Source organism: Eubalaena glacialis, chromosome 20 (genome assembly GCF_028564815.1).
Source record: "Eubalaena glacialis isolate mEubGla1 chromosome 20, mEubGla1.1.hap2.+ XY, whole genome shotgun sequence".
Classification (NCBI taxonomy): domain Eukaryota; kingdom Metazoa; phylum Chordata; class Mammalia; order Artiodactyla; family Balaenidae; genus Eubalaena; species Eubalaena glacialis.
In genome coordinates this window covers 21,997,332-22,020,318 of record NC_083735.1, presented here as the reverse complement: position 1 = coordinate 22,020,318, position 22,987 = coordinate 21,997,332, and the positions used below count along the sequence as shown (strand labels likewise).

Here is a 22,987-nt window from a genome sequence, read left to right as displayed (position 1 = left end):
CAGGCCTCATGCCTACAGCTGAGAAATATCTGTCAAGTTCCTTTACAGCTGAGGGAAAGGATCAGCAGGATGAATTTAGTAGAAGGGGGTTAGTGACCCCTTTCTCACACACTTCACCATGAGGCCTTTATGCGAAATAGTCATATAAGTAAGATGACCCAACTGGTTCTGCCATTTTTTCCTATCAGCATAGGCAAGTTATTCAATACTTACTTAAGTGACCTGCCCTGCAGTCTTGTCTCATGTGTAAAATAGATACTAACGGGAGCTTCACCTCCTACGATTGTTATGAGGATTAAAGAAGATAATCAATGTCCAGGGTGTAGCCCTCTGCTGGGGACAGAATAAGTGCTGAGCAGAAGAGCCTTTGTTATGTTCCAGATTCCTCGACTTCTACAGTCAGTTCGATCTTGTCTACATCTAAGGAGAAACTTTGCAACAATTGGCTCAGCTGAGTCTTAACTTTGAGGCTCAACGTCATCCTTAGTCATTTCAGATCCAGCTCCTTTCAACTTCCCACACAGGCCGGCAGCTTGGTTCTACTGAAGAAGCCAAGGCAGCTTGGTTTTATTTATGCAGAAGCCAAGGCAGCAGGGCTCTCGTCCCCCATCCAGTTTTTGAGGTCTGTAAACTCTCTTGTCTGTTTGCCGGCAGAAAGTATGATGACAATGTTACAGAGAGCACTGGGGGGAGGATCAGGGGAAACACCTGCCACGGCAAAGCAGCAATGCAAATCTCAAAACCTGGTTGAAACGAGATTGTCTAGGAAGTCACACCCCCAGGGCCGAGAAGAAAGAATGGAAGCAGCGGAAGCAGTACAAGGGAGGAACGTGGGCTGTGAAGGAAGGAGGTCAAACTCCTTTTTGCTGGATTCAGGTATGAATCCAACAAAAACACACGGACAGCCCTACAAGGAAAGGGAGGAGTCTTCTGTCTAAAGAACGGAGCATGCGTGTGCGCGTCTCACCATCACGCGTGCGCGTCTCACCGTGCACGTGCGCGTCTCACCGTGCACGTGCGCGTCTCACCGTGCACGTGCGCGTCTCACCGTGCACGTGCCCGTCTCACCGTGCACGTGCGCGTCTCACCGTGCACGTGCGCGTCTCACCGGACCCGTACCTTGGAGAGGAATTCTCTCTCTTGAGGGTGTTCAGGTGGAAGAGGGAAGGCGCCAAGCACACGGCCAAGTTGGTGGGAGTCATCTGGTTCTCCTTCACAGCTGCTGTGACATCGCTCAGGAAGTAGAGGAGCGTCTGCAGGACCTCCCGGTTCTCGTCAGGCAGGAGCATGATGGCGGCCTTGATCGCCTGGAGGCGCTGGTCCTTGGGCACATCTGCACGACACCAGCATTTACCCCATCAACCCAGTGATTTTCCATGTACGTTCGCAAGGAAACGTCCCAAAGCAAATAGCGGCATCAAAGACCTCAGCCCAGCACTGAACAAGCACTTGCAAAAAGTGTACTTGAGGTTAATACGGAAGAAATTAGGGATGGCCACCAGCGTCACTACCCTCAAGTACTTCCTGCCTGTGGAGGAGTTACAATTTTTAAAAACCCACAACGCCAATATACTCCTGAATCCACCTCAGAGTTCAGCTCCAGATGATGCCTGCTCTTTTCTTTTACTTTACAGAACGGTTCTTTCTTTTCTAAGTACTTTTTTGAAACTCCTAGTTTACCATTCTTAATTACTGAACATTATAGGCTATACTTTTGTTTAGTTTCAACGAGAAATCTTATCAAAGACATACAAGAGGATGAGAACCGATATTTCTTCACCTTGACTACAAAATGTTCAGCATTTCTGTGGACTCTCCTAATTTCAACTGATCTGCTCATTCTTTAAATGGGGAAAGGAAGCTGCTAAAATATTCCATTTAAACAACACATATGTTTAACTAGTAATTTCTTTAAGTTTTAGAAAGCCCTACTGAGAGGCTACTCTAAAAATACACGCTTGAGAAATAAACCCATAAAAAATATATAATATAAATAATATAACAATATAATGTATTATAACATTATATAATATTTATGTATTATAATACAATTATAATGTATTATATATAATATTATATATATATAAATAAAATAATACACGTAGAAAATGTGGAACACAACTTTCAGGTCTCCTTTACTAGGCAAATTTTTCTTTTAAAAGGCGTGTGGTGGAAAATTGAAGTCACTCAAATGCAGCTCCATAGGACAAACTGATTAAACAGCTCCATGGTTACAATACATAACAAATACCTTGGTGGGGGAAATGTGACCTGTGTTTTCATAAAATCTGAAAGGACGAAACAAATAATGAAATAATCCAGACCAACTCCATTTCTCATAAAATAAAGTCCCACGTGCCAGTTCTAAAGACAGTTCAAGCATGAGAGAAGCTGCTTTTAAATTACATTGCTGTAATACCACACTGAGCCAAGAAAAACACAAGGCTGTAAAAGCTATAATCCTGATCTTGATCATTAATTCAGACCACTGTTTGCTTTAAGCTTTACTTAAAAGTGAGATGGGCATGGGTATTGTTTTCCCAAGTATTTCTGGTAGAAGCTGAGATGAATAGCAGAAAAAGATTATTTATTCGTTTTACAGCAAGATAAAACACAGACACCTGTGAAACTTTAAACACAACAGGCCCTGCTAGAGAAATGTGAAGCAACTGAAATGCCTACAGACAAGGAAGAGAGAAAGAGAGCTCGGAATCTGCTCTTTTAAGTGTCTTAGATAACACTGTTCTGGAAACGAATGAAAAAAACGATCTCCTGGATCAGAATGTAAAAATGCACAGTTGCTTCGGTAATTAGAGAATGATGATGAGGGAAATTTATTTTTGTATTATTCAACAGGTACACAGAAACCTGTTCCACAAACAAGAAGGCAAGGAAGAAAGAAATCGATGACGTATTTCTAAGAGATCATCATGTGGGTCCAAGAGAATGACATCAAAGGAGCTACAGGTTTCAGCTGACCCCACTTTTCCCCACTGCCAACAACGTCAAGATCAAAGAACACTTACATTGGTAGATCTGCAGAAAGGTTTCCGAGAGTTTGTTCGTCATTAGTGGCTCAGGAAGATCTCGAAAATACTGCTTCAACATGTCTGCCACATCATAAGCAGACTGCCCCTCATAGTTGACACAATCTATGGCGCTTTCATTCATCTGGCGCAGAGCCTGAATCCGGGATTTGACACCCGATTTTCTGAAGAGTCCAACCTATTGGAAAAAGAAACACGAAGCGTTTTTTCACTGCAAAACTAGAAGAAGATGCATGCATCTGGACTCCCATGATTAAGCGGGACCTGCAGGCAGCGGCTCTCACCTGATCCAGACAATGGTTGCGGAGGTAGCGCATGGCCTGCTGAATGCTCTGGGGGAGGGGCTGTCCTGTGCGCTGCACGTTGACCGTCAGAGGGACCCCGAATACATGCCGGTCCTTGTAGTCTGGAACCTTGATCCTTTTCATGAACTTGGGCACAGCCCTATTGAAAAAATATTGGGGGTTGGAGGGATATGTTTACTTGTCTGTCTACGTTTTTGTCCATCTGTGCAGTTAAACACTGTGGGCTCTAGATCTGTGCTAATAAGGTAGCTATTTAAATTTAAATTAAACAGAACTACAAATTCAGTTCCTCAGTTGTATCAGCCACATTTTAAGCACTCACTAGCCATTTGTGGCCGGTAGCTACCATACTGGACTGTGCAAATATAGAACATTTCTACCACCACAGAGAGTTCCATCGGACAGTGCTGTTCTACATCCTCTAAGGGTTGGGGCTGTGAGGCCCAGTTACAGCTCCTCAGTTGGGGATTCTCTTTCCACTGGTAACTCTGAGAACTGGGTCTGTGTTCCTAAGGGAGGTGATGGGCTTCCTTACAAAACGGCGGCACAGGAAGGAACAGAAGGAGAAAAGAACAGTCAAGATCCTAAGTAGGAGCTTCAGGACAGAGTTGAAAAACAAGTTCTTATTTGTCCTGAAAATGGACAAGAATCATTTCTAGGTTCTTGATGAGATCCAAAGTATTTAGGGTAAAAAAAAGATCAGGACAAGAAAACAGCAGATGCATGATGTTGGTCTGACATAATGAGAACCAACTCCAGAGCTCAACAGTGGGGGCCAAGCTAATGACCCGAAGTCAAAATAAATTCTCCTGCTGATGACCCCAGAGAATATAACATCTTTAGCTTTCTAAAGGAAGACGGAGAAGAACAATGAGGGTTTTGTGAGCCTACGGCAGGCTCTCTGGAGTCCTGACACCAGGTCCAGCCGGAGCAGTATATGCAGCAGCAGGAAACCAATGTCATGCATTTAATGCTGTCAAGCAGAAATTTCAGCTCTACAAATGACCTCTCTAAATGGGACAAGAAAGGGCAGGGCCGAACAGGAAAAGAACTTTGTGTAGAATTTCTCCTCACTCCGTGGATCCCACAATGCGAGGCTTTAACATTTGGTTTGGACTCACTGGAAAAACTGACCAGAACCCAGGAGGTATTATGGACTTTCAGATTCTTGAGGGTTTGGTGGTGCTGGTGGGGACAACCCAGAAATGAGAACGTAAAGTATGCAGTTTTAAATAGCCAGCCGGGAAACCCTGACTCGAGGCACAGAGGAACATGGCGCAAGGCAGACTGCCTTGACTTTTGAGTGCTTACCCCACAGCCATGGCGTGTTACTGTTTATAGCTCTAGGAAAGGTAAAACTGAAGCACACAGCCAAATTTGTGTTTCCATACAGTTAAGTATATGGTATCACAGCTATAAGTGTGCATAATACTCGCTTTGTCGGGGGAGAAAAGCCCAGCGGCGGAATGTGCAAGGAACACATTACGATCTCCACCGAGAATCTGAAGCATGTGGGGATAAACCAGTCAATACTTATTTCTGTCATTCAGAACAAACAACTTCTGTATTTAGCAGGGCTCACATAATAACAGCCTTTGAACAGGAGATGCTTTGATGCTGAAGTTAACCTCACTATGAGTCCCAAGGAGGGGAGGAGCTGGAGAGAGAAGGGTTACATTGCTCCGCTGACTCTCTGGTTTGCTACCGAGCGCTACTCATGAATTGGGCCACTTCTCCGTTTTTATAAAGAGTGGTAGTTGTGCAACTGGATAATGAACACTTAGACTGGTGAAAAGACTTAAGGATACCCAGCTGACACTGCAAAATGCGCTGGGATGTCAATGTAGAGACATTTCTCTGCTTTGCACTCAGTAGAAAAATTAAAATATGCACATAATGGGTCCTATCCATGACCCATCCAGCCCGACAGTCTACATCTCACACTATACACACCAAGGGCCGTCCTTTTGAAAGTATGGACAGCTCAATAAATTTTATCTTCGTATATTATTTTAGTCTATGATATCTTAGAGTGGTGAATTCCTTAAAATGATTATCCACTGCTTAAGAGTCTTTGTTGGAAAAAACATAACTAAACTCTTTAGCTCACATAGATTTTTGTGATGCTGCAAATACTCACATCAAAAATGATTTCTAAAAATGTGCACGAAGAAGGGTACAAAACCAGGTACTGTACATGAAGCATTTCAAAGTTGGTCTCATAACACCTGATGATCTAAACAGTTTTCTTCCCTTCCTTCCAAATTATGATCTGATCCTGTACGTGTATTTGCCTGTGGTGGGCTATTCCCACCACTGGGAAGGAAGCGCCTGGACAGTGAGATGGGAGAGTAGAGCATTCTCATCCCATCAACTGGCGATTTGTTACTCAGAGCACTGAAAACTCAACCAGCCCTGATGGAAATTCCCTAAAGCTATATTGGCTTAAGCAGTGTCAAATGTAGCCTCAAGAATGCAGAAACTGACTGCATTAGGATGATGGACTAAAGATATAGGATCCAACTGTCATATCCTCAGTGTTGGGAGAGCATTGGTTGAGAACATTTTCAAATACAGTTCACTGGACAGTTTAAACCCTTACCAGCTAAAACCATGCTTATTAGAAGGTGTGTATTTCTCCAGCAGGGCGGTTAACTTCAGGAGGGAGTATTTCTGCAGCAGGTTCATCTGGGCCACAGACTGGCAGTTAATCTGCAGCGATACAGAGTTTAAGCTCGGCCGATGAGAGCTCTGGAAACTGTGCCATCTCAGCCTGTGCCTGCGAGAGAAGGCAGGGTATGTGAGTGAGTATGAAAGCTTTTTAATGGGTCGATGCAGAGTCAACAGTGGGCCGCTCACTGGCCTCTTATCTTAGGAACTGAGAAGACTCAACTTCCATTCCAGTCTTTTTTTTCCCCCTGTGGTAAAATATATATAACATAAAATTTACTGTCAACCACTTTTAGTGCACAGTTAAGTACATTAAGTATTAAGTACATCTGCAGTGTTGTACAACCATCCGTACCATCCATCCACAGAACTTACTTCATTCATCTTCCCAAACTGAAGCTCTGGTACCCACTGAACAGTGTTCACTCTTTTAGGGTGGTAGGATTTCCCTGTCACTTTCCTTAGCAACGTTCACGGCTGTGAAGGCCGGACTTATTCCCATCTCCCTACACGACAAGCAGAAGCAGCCTCCTTCCGACCCCTCCCTCCTCAAACTGGATGGAGAAGGGAAGAAAAGCTATTACCTGCTGGACCTAGTCAGGGAGGCCCCGACCCCAGAATCCCTCCTTTCCGGGATGTCTGAGGGCTCCTCGGGTTCGTTCAGTGAGTTGCCCGTGCTGTCCAGGTCGCTGGGGGTGGCTCGGTCATTGTCCACGTCCAGGTGTATCTGCTTGGGAGAGGACGGGCATGGGGAGACCGAGTCCAGGGCCGAGTCTGAGTCTCCCTCGTCTGAAAATTTCTCCGACCACTGGTTGACTATCCTCTGCATCCCCTTCACGTGGTAGAGGATGTCGTCCAGCTCGGGGAAGATGTCCTCGTTCTCCAGGTCGGCCAGGTCACCGGAACTGGAATAGAGGATGGAGCCGGGCACGTTGTCATAGATACTCAGGCGGCTGGTCATGGAGCTCGAGGAATTGCGTCTCTTGAGTTCCTTGGGGCTGTCGCTGCTGTCTTCCCTCCTCAGGCTGATATGGCCAGGGCCGTGGAAGCTTCCAGTCCTCCAGTTCACGGAGCTGTTATTCCCCGAGGGAGAGAAATTGCCGTTGGAGAGGGCTTTGGGGAAAGTGCCAGGCTTGTGATCTTCTGGGATGTAGAACACCGCGTCCTCCGGGTAGCTCTCGCAGTTTTTAAAGTTCTGTTCCATAACGTTGTTGAACGTGGACTGGTTGAACGGATCGAAGCCCTCTAGGTACATGCCTCCCCGCTTGTTGCAGGCACTGAGGCTCCGGGTCCTGGTGACGGGACTGGGCGTGCTGACGTTGCTGCTGGTCTCGGACTGGCTGCTGCTGCTGCTGGTCTGCGTGGAGTTGGAGACGCTCCGCTTCCGCACGGCAGGGACGTTGATGCGGTTGCCGTTGAGGGCGGAGATCTCCACGCAGTTCAGCTGCTTGAGCTTCTCCTCGTCCACCCCCTCCTGCAGGATGGGCCCGCTGATGATCAGCCCCAGCTTGGACGGCACCTTGTGCTTGCTGTGGTGGGAGCCCTTGAGCTTCAGGCTCTCCATGCGTTTCAGCAGGCTGTGCGTCTTGGACTTGGTGTTCTTCTCGTGGCCTTTCACGCTAAAGCTGAAGCTGGACAGTTCCTTGGGAGAGGGCAGGCTGCAGAAAGAGTCATCGTTGCCTACGAAGGTGCCGGAGGAGCAGACGCTGGTGACGGAGTTAGTCCGGGCCGTCGCCGCGCCCCCGAGGTGGGTCGCTTGCGTGGCGAGGCTGCTGGTGCTGCTGAGGCTGCGGACAGAAGCCACCTCCTGGCGCTCGCTGAGGTCCGTCAGCACGCTTTCACGGCTGGGGGCGTTCTTCAGGTGGGGATCGTCTGGGGACCCAGGGACGGGGTCCTGCTTTGGAGAAAAGACATCGAACTCTTCAAGCCGGGACCACCTCTTGCTGTCCCTCTGGAAAGTCCATTTGGCACTGATTGCACAAGGCTCATCCTCGTCCGAATCCTCACTCTGCAGAGACAGAATGGAGCCGCTCATCCCCTGGGACTGGCAGGCCGCAGGGGGCAGTGTGTGCGCCAAGGGCCAGGGGCCAGGACACTGATCGTAACGCCAGCCGTGTCACTTCCCCCCTTGCACCTTTATTTTATTATTTTTAAAAAATAACCAAGATGTATGTAAAGAATTTAACAGGAAAAAGCCTGACCATGTGTTTCAAGCTAAACAGGAGTTATTTAATGGAAACACTGGGATCTATAGGCTGCCCTTTAATTGCTCACAGAGGAAACCTCTGAGATCTGTGAAAATTCCAGGCATGTAAAATATTTTGAACTGGAATTAGCAATGGGTAGGACTCCCTCTGGTCTGCCTTTAATTTTGCTGTCTGTTGATAGTATGTGTTTATATTCCCTTTTGCAATTAAAATGGTGGTTTTCAAACACTTTAAGAAGAGGGGTAACCGAAATCTCTAGCTACCCTAAAAGTACACAAGATCTCCTCTAACAGATTAACGGAGACACAAAGCAAGGTGAGCCATCCCATCTCTTCAGTGGGTCAGTGGGTACTTCTCAGCCTCTTACCTGTTCCTTTTCATTCCCTCCCCCACCAACACGGGAACCAGAGTTAATGCCACAAGTGTCCTGTGACGTTTCAACCTCAGACATGCTCCTGCCTTTTAACAAGGCTTCACAAATACCCAGTCCTGACAGCACGTAACATTCACAAACACGAAGTAACATCTCCGCTGATGATGCCTGATTTACTGGTGGGACTCAGGGTTACCGTGTGACAGACTACTGCATCAAAGCCCTTGAGGCGGGATATCAAAAGGCACAGTTCAGTGTGATGCATGTCCTTCCCACTGGTGTGGAGAATCTCCCGTGACCACAGTTTCCCAGGACAGTGAGTGGAGAGCATTAAATGCTGACTTGCAGGCTCCTCTCCACAGCTCAGCGGGTGTGAGGTTCCAGCTCATTTGTTTAAAAGGTTTAACTCCCCCAAGAAGGCAACTTGCTGTAGGTTAGATAATTAAAATGGGTACTCTGAACAGTCAGAAATATGTTCTTTGACCAAACTTACTCCTGTTTACTCTAATTTGTGACACTCACTCCCACTACTACACCCACCTCTTCTCCTAAGATCTCGTAAGACGTCCTCACATTTCATACGCAGAAGAAAATACCATCTGAATCAGTTATGTGCCACCATTTCACTAGAATGTGTGGGATTTCGTGCCCTCCCTCTACCTCCTCTAATTCCTTTTCTCCCTCCAAATCTCTATTATTCTTCCATACCCTACCAGCCAGCCTTCACTGCCATCCCTACAGCTTCAAAACACAGTTACTGTTACATATGGGAAGACAGAGTTCCCAAGAACTTCAGCTTTAATTTCTGTAAGGAGGCAATGCAAAATCCACCGGAATTCCTTAAGCCTCATCCCTTTAATATGTCATAGGCATTGAGCTAATGAGGCAAAAATCACAGATGATCTTTTCAGATCAAAAACAGCAGGGAAGACACAATTTATTGGCTGGCTGCAGCTCTTGGTTTCAACTACATAAGGCCACACAGCTTTTGGTAAACCTGACTGGATTATAACATTTAAAATGTCGATATTTTTGGACCACGGAGGTAAGAGTTTGAGAGACAAAATCTATCACAAAATTCATAACCCAGTTTTTGATCTGCCCCCTTTCCTCCCACCATGCTATACATTTTATAGACTCACTCTCTTCCGATGAGGACTAATTTCCAGCTTCATCACCGCGCATTTGTTTAAAGTATTCAGACGCCTACAGAGCAAAGAAATAACATTAGCAGAGACAGGAAACCACTGATGGGTGGATAAATATTTTTTCCAAACAGCTGATGTATTTAATCGAGTTTCTTTGAATCCATTAATATCTATAATATAGAAGAGTACTTGAAACTTCTTTAAAAAGTGAATAGTTTAAAAATATTTATGTTTCACAAGTTTTCTCATTTAAATTTAATATTACTATTTTATAGTAAAATGGCACACTGCGGTGGTTCTGTCAGGTGCCTCTTATTCCTCACAGAACCTACAACCCTCAGTGAGAACAGTTATTCTTTCAACAACCCCTAGGTTGAGTCATTAGGTATCTCCACCCAGTGCCAAGAAATAAAAGGCAGTGATGTCTTCTTTCACAGAAATAGAAACATGAACAAGGAACCAAGCAGAGTTGTTGGTAAATAAAGTGTATTCTACCTCAAATCAAAATTCAAATATAAAAATAATCTCTGACAAATAATAACCTTAGACAGCCTGTTAAAAAATGCAGTAAGTTCTGTATAGAAATTTGAGCCCTCTTTAACACCCAGTTCTTTTTTACAACTTCCCGTACAGGACAGGATAATGCGTGGTATAGTCGCAGCAACAGCACAAATGACTAATTTAAAAATTTGTATACTTCAGCTTCAAGGGTCAACATCTTTAAGAGTTCAAACATAAGCACTTGAATCAGATTCTTCTCTGGAACAGGAGTCACATTTTTACTCTGAATATTTTTTACCCCTGCCAAAGAGTAATAATTTAAAATTAGGAAACTAATTTAGCTTCACTGAAAATGAAGTACTTAAAAAAAACAAAACAAAACCACCTCACTGGTAAGTAATGAAATAGCTGAAAAAAAGAAGCCCTCTACACATGCAGGAATAAATGGCACGTAAAAGTCTGAAGGACAGCTTTTCAAGCCCCAATTCTTTCTAACATCTTCCAGATGATCATCACTTAGTCTTCCTCAAATGGACCTTTAACCTATCTGCTGTCTGGTACCATCAGTTTTCCAATTTTTCCTAAGATTGCAATTCTTCCAATTCCACAGGACAAGTGCATTTAATTCACACGAATTCAAACTGACCATGAGCCCTCTTCAAGGCTCTATCTTTCTGATCCTGTTCTTGCAGCTTGTCTAACAACTTGGATGCAGGAGGGTAGAAAGTATTTTTGCCTGCTGATAAGACTGCCTTTGATTTCATAGATTATGTGGTAGCCTGCTTATAGGATAAACAAAGATAACCCAGAGCACCTATGTTCAGGAAAATTCTCTCTCATGATGGAAAGGGAAAGAAAACAAATAACTAAGAAAAACATCCACAGACATTAAAACGAGTGGATATAAAGTCCCTCTCTAAGGGGCATCCATTACTTAAATGACTTCTACCCACAGTGTTTTAGTTCTCAAATGTTTTTAAGATTTAAAGAATCGGGAGGGTCACAGCTAGTCTTAGGTCTGGGTTTCATTAATCAAACCTGTAATCAAATACCCACTTGAGGTCATTTGGGCTGTAATGGTTGAGGGGTGTTTATAACCCAGTTTACTAGGCGTGGATGCCTGTAGGGGTGGGGGAGGGACTTGCTTCACAAGCTCCAGATTTGAGTCAAACGGAAAGGCCGAAGGAGGTCATTTTTGTAAAGGTCAGTGTTACCTTTTTCTATCCGTAGCACCAAGCTAATGGCGCTTCAAAACTGAAGCCCAGAAGTTATTCCCCGAGGTCTCCGTGGGATTCATTTGACCCCTAGGAACCTCCAAAGTGGTGAGATGTTACCGATTTAGAGACGTTACGGACACGAGGTAGTAGTTCTGGCTTGCCGAGTCGGGGCTGCGTTCTAGGTCAGGCATTGTGCCTGGAGCCTCATGTGTGTTATTTCGTCTTGATCCTCACAACAACCCTATGGTAGAGATATTACTATTTATCTTCACTTTATAGATGAGGAAATGGGGGCTTGGAGTGGACACAAACCTTGTCCAAGGCCACATGACTAAAACATGGTGGCTCTGGCCCTCAAAAACAATACCTTCTGCATTCCTTTCTAAAATAAATGTTAATCATGATAATACATGGGAGCAGCTTCTATCCTAAGTATGGCTCCCTCCAGTGAGTGGCAGAACACTGGTATCTCCCACTGTCTGTCCAGAAGCCCTGGCCTTTCCCACCCCACAGGGCCCTCACGGGCTCAGCTCCTCAGGAATGTGTCAGTCTTATCTGCTGGGCAACTTGTACTCTGCTCTGAGGGGGGAGGGAGCACAGGGTGAGCCATCACAGGTTCAAGAGCTTTGCTGCAGGGAGCCGCAAGAGCCCTGATAAAAGCATGGCAGGCAGGGATCTGGGCCTCAAGTATTCCAAGTGAAAACAGGGAAAGCAGAAGAGAAGTGAGAAAGGAAAAAGCAATGATTTCCCAAGTAGACCTGACAAATAAAAATTGTTCCAATCCTTAAAGATATTTTCTTGGAATTAATGCAATTGCTTTTCTTTTAATAGGACCAAAATAGTAACGTAGTTGAAATCTACTATGTGGCCAGCTGCTTCACAGAGCTTAGGCACTTCAAGGGCTGTTTTACAATAAAGTGCAGACTGGAGATGATACTTCGGATATCTATTTGTCATTACATGATTATCACCTTATTTGCATAATTCTTTGCTGTACTCATAGGAGTCAGTTGTAATCCCAAAGGAAGATAGCGAGATGGGATATTTTTCAGAAGCTATAAAGAGAAAGAACATTTCATAAAAGGTATTGTAAGAGTAGGTCACAGTTTGCATTATCACCTGTATACGCTTCAAGACAAGTGAATTACTCCTCCAGTATTAATACTGAATGTGATACTCTCAGAATCTGGGCCTTATCATCAGGGTTGGATTATACAGCAAAGCTAGCAAGATTGGGACAAAAGCCAATCTCTCCAAGGAAACAAGTACGTTTACCCCTTACAAGTGTGTGTGTAAGAACGTTGGTTAGCAATCTAAATCCAAAAAATCTAGTAGTTGCATACTTACAACTTTTGGTCATTACAAACTATTGAAGACAGTATCATTATCATTCTCAAGAAAACATTAAGCTACGAGTTTTCTGCTCTAAGTAGGCTATTTTAAGAGATCAGCTCCTACCAGATTTTTGACCAAAGGAGCTTTAAGATCTGCAAAAGTTATAAGTACATGAATGTTTATAATAATCATTAAGCAGAACATGGGAGCGTATACTAGTGTGTACATGGGAGTACTTCATCCGTGTGTGTGTGGGGGGGGGGCTGGGGTAGGGGGGTGGCAGGAAAGAGAAACCATGTAAGAATTATTTCGTTCAAAACAAATCTAAAAAAGTTTTACTTAAAGTAAAAATATTAAATATTTAATAATATTTTATTAAGGTAAAACTTTTCAGCTGCGTTTTTGTAACTATATTACCGTATATATTTAAAATCAACTGCTCAAAATATTTCAACAAGGCAAAAGATGGAAGTCTACAAAAAAGTCCGTCCGTCTAGAAAAAAACTTGACAAATGACAAGGCAAAATTTCAAACAACACTGTAGATTCAAGATTTGCTGGCCCTTTGAATTTCATGGGCTGAGAGAGTACATGGAAGAGGCCAGTCTAGCAGATGAGATGAATATCACATCATCAGTTAAACAAGTATCCTCAACTACTCTGCTGACAGCTCAGGACCTGTAGTGCATTTTCAAGGAAGATGCCTGTCCCCACCTTTTTCTTCAGAACATTTGTTTAGCCCTCTCGAAGGAAAATCATTTGCCATGAGAAGTCTATTTATGCGAACACGTGGACAAGAGACCTTGGGTTTTCCATTACAAACAAGCTGATGACTGTTCCTGTGAATTCTGAACCCAACCTCAAGCCTTTCTCCACATACTTAACTCTGGGTGTCGGTTTTAGGCCTAATAATTTTTAAAGCACTTGACATCCATCACTGCATTTCCTTCTTACACTTAACCTATGAGATATTATTCTACACATAAGAGAAACTGAAGCCCAATCAGAATACACTTGCAGAATCCAAAGAGATCAAGGTCTAGTTGTTTTCAGGCTTTCCTTTTCGCAAAAGATCTAAGAGTATAGATTTACTCCTTTTAAAGGGAGGCAGCTTCTCTGATGGCGCTAAGAGCCAGTGTAGCCAGTGTAAATCACGAAGTACGGAGGATGCCCTTATCCCCAGAACAGGGTAACTACGTTTCAAACTGATATTTAAAAAAAAAAAAAAGAAATTCAAGAATCTAATCACGATCCTTTGGGCTGCAATGCTGCAGTGATATTTTTATGACCCAGGAATTCCTAAGCTGTTGCTGCTGTTCAGAGGGCACGCTCACTAAGTAGCTTGAAATGTGTGAAATGGATGATCTGACGCAGTAACCTAGTAAATATTTCCTAGGTTACATCTTAGGAGTGATGTCATCTCTATGCATTATCACCAATGATGAACTGAAAAGAAATTAATTCTGCTCCACAGCTAAGCATTCAAACATTTCAAAAATGTCTGGAGTAGTTTATATTCCAGATGCAGACTCTTTCCCTCCTAAACTGTGTTGGTGAAATTTTTTCATTCCAGATGACATAGCTATGATATTACACTCTAGGGAGCGGGGTGGGGAGTTGGAATTAAGTTTCTTCCAGAAGATGTGTACATACCCTGGACATTTCTAAGCAATCATTCCATTGGATTTGAAAAGTGACAGTATTTCTGTGGTTAATGTGGCATTTTTTTCTTTCTTAAGCCAGGAGAACTAGTCTATTACTCCATTCTAAACATCCTACCTATCTTCCCCTAAAACCCCTGCTTAACTTAAGTGCTTCAAAAAACACTGTATTACATAAGAGAGACAAAAATAGTACTTTCACAAAGCTACAACTGCTTTCTTTGCCTATAAAGGGGAAATAAATCCTGGGTGCCATTCAACCTTAATGATGTTTTTCCAAGTTAAAATTAATTTTGAAATTAAAAGAAAATTGTTTTAATTTTACGATCAAATCGACAAGTGAATTTTGTCCGTGTATAATTTTTTTTCTCCAGAGTTCAACTTTGATGGCTTATAGGTTCTGAGAAAAATTCAAAGGATGATTAACTTAAAATGAATAATATGTCATGAAGAGTCAGAGAGGAGTATCAGTGTCCCGTCATTTTCTGCTGCGTGTTTTATTACTTCCATTTCGTTAAACCCTGCAAGCTGCTCCTCAGCCTGAAGATCCACCAGCACCACGAACATGGGTTTCTGACAGTTTTGTTCACATTTCCCATCAATGCTCCTTTGCTGCCTGTCTACTTTATGTTAAAGGCTATGCTGAGTTACTTTACAGCCTTAGTTAACCCTATTGTTAGGATGGTGTGCCTGGGGAAGCTGAAGAGTTGCGGAAATGCTTTCCTGGAATTCAAGCAACGGCCCTCCTGCCTCTGCCACAGCCCCTACTTCCATCTGTCCCTCTGAGCGTCATTTCCATTCAATACAACAGCGGCCCTGACTCAGCGAGGGTACCTGGCTGGGACTGCACAGTCAACTGCACTGCCTTAACCCCCCTATTCCAAGTTTCCAAACTGCCTGGACATTATCTGCTCCAGCAGTCATATGAGCACATCCCAGGACAGTGCTATTTGAATGGCAATACTAAATGACAGGAAGTTACTTATTCTAATCAAAAGGCCTATGATTTATAATGAAGTAAATCACTATACCTATTTACGGATCAAAACCCTGACATATTTAGAACAAAAGCAATCTCATCAGTGATAAGTACTATGTTCTTTAAAAAGAAGAAAAGAGAAAGAAAACACTCAAAACATTTCCTTTTACCTGCATAAAGCCTCAATAGCATCTCTGTCCAAAAAATCATGCTCTCTCTTGACCAAGGAAATATCAATGGGGAACAGGAGATCTATAAGGAAAATAAAAACAAATACGTTTATTGAGCACCCAAGCTCTTGCCAATCTAGCCCAGTTTAGCAGAGGGAAAAAAACAAGGTAATTTATTGAATACTTACTGTTTGCAGGACACTTCACTCCCTATCAAGTGCTGTGGGTATGTAAAGCAGCTTAAGACAATTTCATCAGTGTCCTAAAGGAGCTTGGAATAAAGTGGTCTGCAGACTCAAATTATCTGTTGTCAAAGATAAGTGGTTCAAAACACTGTTCCACCTTTATACACATCAGCAGGCAACAGACCTCTGCTATGTAAATTATAATTTAAACCAGAATGAATACCAGAAGGATGTTCACGGTAATGTGGCTGTTTTTTCCCTCCCATGTGTGTCTTTGCTCACATTTGATCAGGGAAGAGGTCACAGAAAACCGGGCCAAGGAAAGATCTAGAGAACTATGGTGGTTGTCAATGGAATCTAACCATTTGCATGACATCAAAAGCTAACGAGAATTAAGGATGTGCTATTTTTAAACAAATACTAGCACTTCCATATGGCTTTTCAGGAGTTTATATAACTCCCACTAAAACAAAAGGCCAGCTCTAAAGCAGCTGTAGAACAATAGAATCCCAAATCCTTTCATCCTTGGAAGAGTTCACTACACTAAGAACACGTAAGTTATATTAAAATCGAAAAGCAAAAAGGGGGGAAAAGTCAACTCAATGAAAGAATTCCCTTTTCTGTCCCTTGTTGATAAATATACTCCAGAAAGAGTAGGGAGGAAGAAGACCAGCAGCACCTCTGTGGAAATTTGCAACAGCTCTGGAATTGCCACTAGATAAATGCAAGTTATCCCTCTTTGGTGTTCCAAGCACTTAGGGTAAATAATGGGCCTTCCTAGTAAAATGCTTATAAAATATCATGAGGAAGAGTCCTTCTATGCAACTCTGTGGGTCAGGAATAGGCAAAATAAGAGCACTGCAGGACACCAGGATTAACAGAACCAAAAAATCGCTTTGGCCCTCCAAATGGCTAATGCTGCATACTGAAACAGACATGGCTATTGGTAGTTTTGGAGATGCAAGTAACTAACAATGTTCTAGTTCTGGGGTTGACTAGGGAGCACATGACTCTCCCTTATGTTTTTATGTTTTCTAACTTAGGATCATTGGTTTTACAGGATGGTATGGAGCTCCTTATTCTTGGTCATCTATTTTCCAGAGACTACACTTATGAGTACCTTTTTTTTTTTTTTAAATAATGTTGAAAACTAACATAATGAGTGTTGTGGTCTATTCTTTTTTCTGAAGGCTAGCATTAGATTAGTGATCCTGTTCTCTGAATGGTAAGATAGGCAGACCAATGAAGTAGCTAGAGCCCAAAGATTTATGAAGAAATTCGTAAAATTCAGTATCACAGGATTTATCTCTTCATTACCTTATAGAACAAGTCTCTTAGGCAAATGATTAGTGGCACCACTATAGTGGCAATAAAAGAGAAGACTTAAAGTGAATGTAAACTATTAGTAAATAGAAGCAAGCCAGACTGTAAAGCTGTTTGAAGGTTCTGGCAATTGTATTTCACTTTGAACAGATAACCTGCACTCTAAGTATTAAAGGACAGAGCTGATATTAAAAAATATATTTTTAATACTTAATAAATGTAAATCATAAAGTTCACATGCCTGTTACGTGCATCTGAGAAAGCAACTCTGTTATTTTAGCAATTCCTAACTCAGTGTACCCAGAGCTGTATTTTACTTTCCTGATCCAAATTAACTTTAAAATTCTGTTTAAAAAAAAAAAAATTCTAGGATAGGTAGGGACTAAATTCAAGAGAACAGTGAAATAATTACATCTTTTTTTTTTTTTTTTTCAGTATTTCTCAGAGTTCTTCAGGTTAGGATTTAAACTTTCAGCTTGGGTTTAAGGGCAGGATGTTTATATTGTCAAGGACCGAAATAAAGGTAAACAGGAATCAAGGAATGAGTGGGATGGCATGTGGTGTGTGTGTACCCACCCTGCACATAGGGGTAGGATGAAGGGGAGAAATTATAAATGCTCAGAACAATGTACAGTATAACTTCAAAAGTAGGTTTATGCTTCAAAAGACTTATAAATGTCAAGGGACCCCAAAATGTAACTTGTGAAAATACAGTCTGCATTTTAGGATTTGGAAAGACGTAAGACAGAGACCAGAACTGGATCTTAGCAAACACACACATCACAAGAAAGGGCTTCTTGGCAGCAAATCAACACCAAAACTTGACATAATTGAAGGAAATTTAATTTCAAAACATGAGAACAAAAGGACAGCATGTTACTGCCACTGCAAATGCAATTATCTTTCCTTATCTCCAGTAGAGCTGTGAACTGAAAATCCAATAGAATGCTGATCCACACCCCACCGCCACCAAAGCTCTACTGAGAGACAGAGATGCTGCAAACGGCAACAGGCCAAAAATTCTCCCAAAGGAAGGATAAGCAACACCACCATAATAAACATGCAGGTTAACCAAACACCTTAAAAAAAAAGAAAAAGGAATTGGAGATATTCTCTGAAATGGAGGAAGAGTAAGATATTCTACATAGTCTAACTATAAAATAATTTTAAACCCATCTTCATGGAGAAATATCATACGTTCAGTCTGGGCTACAATGAGGAAGGGCAGGCACTATAAACGAGGTAAGGAACTAAACCAGCCGAGTGAGCCAGGGAAGTAAAACGACCTCTGTGGTCTCGCCCCAGTTTGCTTCCGGGGAGCACCCCCACCCCCTCTATATCCCTGCCGACCACGCTAGCATTTCCAAGCTGAAAACCTGTATCCGTTCTTAGTACGGGTTCATGGCATTTTGCTCATGTGTTAAAGAAGGATGCTGGTGACCACCAGCTCCAATTGAGAGCCCACTGCCATTGCTACAGGAAGCAGCCTGCTTGTTATCATGCTAGAAGGACGGAAGAGCAAAAGACACGTTTTAAAATCACTATTGTGAGAAGAGTTGAACATCCCTGGTGAAAAGACTGAAGTGACATCATTTAACCTGGATCTTTCAGCAGTTTTGTCACATCATGGCTAAATGTCTCCCAGCATCTCCTTCCTCTTAAGTGATAAAAAAAAAGATGTATTCTTTAAATGTAAATTAACCAACATTATGCTTGCTTTTTGAGATTTTTGGCAATTTCTTTGAGGTATGAACTGTTTTATTTCTATAAAATATGAAGCGTCTACCACAGTGGTGGGCATCCCTGTTGGTGCAGAATTAATACTGGCTTGTTGATTAGCTGAATGGATGGCTGGATGGATGGAGGGATGAATGGATGGCTGAATGAGAGACACCAGGTGCTGTCATCTCGGTAGAGTTAAGGAAACAAAGAATGCTCAAGTTGGAAGAGGCCTTGGAAGTCATTTATTCTCAAGGTAGGAGTCACTTCACTATCCACCCAACCTTGGCTTGAAAATCACTCATAAAATAGAGCTCACGAGTTCACAACTGTAGCTTTTTTTTAATGGTTTCATGTAGAGAACAGTCGGCCTCCCTTTTAAATAAACAGCCTCTTCCCCTCGCCTTGCACAGAGCACACTGCACACCCTGGGCAGCCTGAGGCTCAGGGCGTGAGCGAGACTCCACGTGCTCGTCATCCCCAGCCTCAGCATCTGAGCGATGCCCAGAGCGCTAATGAGAAAACGAAGAACTAGTAAAAAGTCAGCCTAGGTCTTGATTTTAAAAAAGAGGTCCATCTTTTTCTTAATTAAAAAATCGAATAACATAGGAGAAATAATATTCATCAAATGGCAATCTATGGAAAAGTGAAAAGCCTAATGACAAAGTGGAGAAAGATATCTATGACACATGACCAACAAAGCCTTAGTATTTAGAATAAAGAGCTCTTATAAATCATCAAAAAAAGCACAATCAACTCAGGGGAAAAATGGGCAACAGATATTTCACAGAAGAGCAAACATATATGGCCAGATGACACAAAGAAATGTACCTTATCATTAAAAATTAGGAAAATGGCAGTCAAAATCCATAAGATATCATTTTATATCCATTTGATTGGCAAAAATTAAAGTCTGACAATATCAAGGGTTGAGAGCATGTGGATAGACAGGATCTTTATATATTACAGGGAGGAGCGAAAATTGGTACAGGAACTTTTGAAAAACTTGCATTATAAAGTTGAACATACATCTCTATCACCCAGTAATGCTACTCTTAGGCATACACGCAAGATAAATTATTTCACGTGTACCGCAAGAGTGCAAGAATGTTCCCAACAGTACAGTTTATAAAAGCAAAACAAAAAAACCCCAAAATGCCCACCAATCAGAGTGTGGATATGATAAACTGTGGCATATCCACACAATGGAGTATTACACAGCAGTCAAAGGTGACGAACTATGAGGGCACACAGTATAGAAGAACCTTAACAATAATAAATGAAAAAATTAAATCGTACAAGATTACATAGAGCATGATACCCTTTTTATAAACAACTTTATAAAAATATTTATTTTAGGGAAATGCAATAAAGCTATATAAAAGGAAAGCAAGGAAATGATAAACCAAGGTTTCAGGATGATGGTTACTGTGGCTAGGGGTGGCAGAGGGATGGGAGACAGGTGGGTGTGTTATTATCAAGGTACTAGCTGTTTCGGGTGGTTGCCACACTGTTTCCTTAATGAAATATTTAAGTAAATAATAACATGTCTGAAAATAAATCATAGATCAATAATAATCATGAGGGACTTCCCTGGTGGCACAGCGGTTAAGAATCCGCCTGCCAATGCAGGGAACACGGGTTCGAGCCCTGGTCCAAGAAGATTCCACATGCCACGGAGCAACTAAGCCCATGTGTCACAACTACTGAGCCCGCATGCTGCAACTACTGAAGCCCACTCGCCTACAGCCTGTGCTCCACAACAAGAGAAGCCAACCGCAATAAGAAGCCCGTGCACCGCAATGAAGAGTAGTCCCCGCTCGCCACAACTAGAGAAAGCCTGCGCACAGCAACGAAGACCCAATGCAGCCAAAAATTTAAAAATAAAATTAAAAAAAAAAAGCGCAAAGCTTATAAAAAAATTATAATCATGAACCAAGGATACGATTTTGCTCATTAAAAAAGAATGGCATTCCCGGCTCACCTTCATACAACTGGGCGTACTGGGGGAATCCTGCCGCCCGTAGCCAATCACAAGCTTCTTTGGCTTCAATTTCTAGAATAGAACAGAGGACAGACAAACATGTTAGTCATGTGTTATATAAGCAAAAGACGACATTTGTTGAAAAGGGATAAGCAAAAAGCGAAAAAGAAAATCCACTTATTCAAATGGTTTAGATTTTTGTGCATCTTTTCAGACTTTAAAAAAATACATGTAATTATCCATCTTTCCCTTAAAAAACAAAAAACAAAAATGGAGTCCCAGCAGTAAGTTACTCTGTGCTGCTTCTGTGTTCTGGTTACAAATGATTAAGAAAATAGGGCTTAATGAGAAAGTTGAAGAAGGATTAAATAATTAATTTTAGGCCTAGACGGCCTAACTTGCTTTACTTTTCATGTCAGTAAAAGGCCACCAAGTACATCTGACACCCTGGAAGAGCACTAACTTGACCAAAGGGACTGAGCTTCTGCCACCCAATGGGATGCGTGTAACTGCCCAGGGGCTGTGAAGGTGTGCCTTTGGGTGCATCAGGCAGTAAGAGAGGCCTGGGCGGTCAGGGGCCCTGGAGGGCATTAAGTCAATAAACCCCACAATCTTGGCAGGCTGAGATGCCTAATAAAGCTTCTACTTCCCCATGGTTAACATCTTGTAGATAGTATTGATAAACAGAAAGGCCAAGAGCAACTGACACACCGGCGTTCAAATTTACTTAAGCACTTATTTACAATCCCGTTAAAACTGACTCACAGAGGAGGTCTGCACAGACATTAGTTTCTCAGTTTGCACAAAGAATATTCTTTCAACCCTCTTCCCACCTTCCTCAGACCATTAGAGTACTTAAGGTATGTAAGGCTGTTCACCCATTTATAAATGTCTCAACATTGCTTAATTTATTCCAGATTCAAATCTTCATTATGCATCTCTCCTCTGAGCCAGATAGGAGGTGGACAGTCCATCATAGAGAAGTATATATATATCACTTTTGTCTAGTAACTTATATATCACTTTTGTCTAGTAACTTTATAGTTTCAGAGCATTTTTTAAACTATTATTTTATGAGTTCCTTGAGTCTTTAAAGAAAAGAGAATTAAGAACACTCAAATTCATTAAAGCAAGTAGGAATGTCCTTATTGAACGAACGTGCCAAAGATAAAAGCCTGCTGCTATCTTCTGATGAGTTAGTTAATACCCAAACAAAAACAATTATGGCAGCAGAGAAGCAATAAATGACATGGCAAGGTTTATTACTTTCATGAATCTTTTCAGTGTGGCGATGAAAGTAGCATCATAAAACACAAGATTCAGGACTGAATTCGGGGAAGAAGGATAGAGTGACATGAATGTGTAAGAATCTCAATGTTTGTACTAAATCATAGAATTGTCCAATGTGAATTACCTGCGCTAACATTTTTTCATGTATTTATAACCATACCTTGTTTCAGAAAGGAATTAATGAAGCTTTAAATAAAATCATAAAATAAACATTTTCCAGAGAACTATATTGCTGGAAAAACACATAAAAGCTCAACATTTTATTTTAAAGGATGTGGAAACTACTTTTTTCTCTATCCCCAATGGCCCTCACTCAAAGATAGATATGGAAAGAAAAAAAGCTAAGTGTTTTGTTTTTAAAAAATATTTTAAATATCTCACTTCTTCTATCTGGAGGTTATTTCCATTGAACACATTGTTAAGACATCGAACAACAGATTGCTAAAAAGTAAATGTATTCACTTTCTAAATATTTTACTTAATAAGTGGTGAGTAGCCAGAAATTCTCAATGTCCACCCTTTCTGGCCTATATTCAGATATGACAACAGATCAGTGCACATGCACATGTGTGCACACACACACACACACACACACGCCTTAACTGGACACAATTCTCCAGCCAGTATCACCACCTATTTAGAGAATGTTCCTGATTTCTTATTAAAATGGCTTCATGCCAAGAGGCACGAACGATATAAGGTATTATTTTTCTAAAAAACCTTTAAATTTACATAATACTTTACAAATCACAAAGTGTTTTCACATATATTACTCACTTAAGGCCCCACGTGACTTCAGGAACACATAAATGCCTACTGCTGTGTTGTCATCCTTATTCATTTTCCACCACTACAAAAAGAAATGCCCCCAAAT

The 22,987-nt window shown here is 41.9% G+C and overlaps 1 protein-coding gene across 3 annotated transcripts in view; it reads right to left on the bottom strand.

Annotated features, from left to right (window-relative positions):
• DLC1 (DLC1 Rho GTPase activating protein) overlaps positions 1-22,987 on the bottom strand; it is a 393,570-nt gene that overhangs the window by 7,510 nt on the left and 363,073 nt on the right. For all 3 annotated transcript variants that reach the window (XM_061177541.1, XM_061177542.1, XM_061177543.1), the window contains 8 exons: positions 20,824-20,895; positions 15,613-15,694; positions 9,745-9,808; positions 6,607-8,030; positions 5,955-6,131; positions 3,332-3,491; positions 3,027-3,225; positions 1,120-1,333 (listed from right to left, as the gene is read on the bottom strand). In XM_061177541.1, coding sequence (XP_061033524.1) covers positions 1,120-1,333; positions 3,027-3,225; positions 3,332-3,491; positions 5,955-6,131; positions 6,607-8,030; positions 9,745-9,808; positions 15,613-15,694; positions 20,824-20,895 — 2,392 coding nt within the window. The remainder of the gene's footprint in view (positions 1-1,119; positions 1,334-3,026; positions 3,226-3,331; positions 3,492-5,954; positions 6,132-6,606; positions 8,031-9,744; positions 9,809-15,612; positions 15,695-20,823; positions 20,896-22,987) is intronic.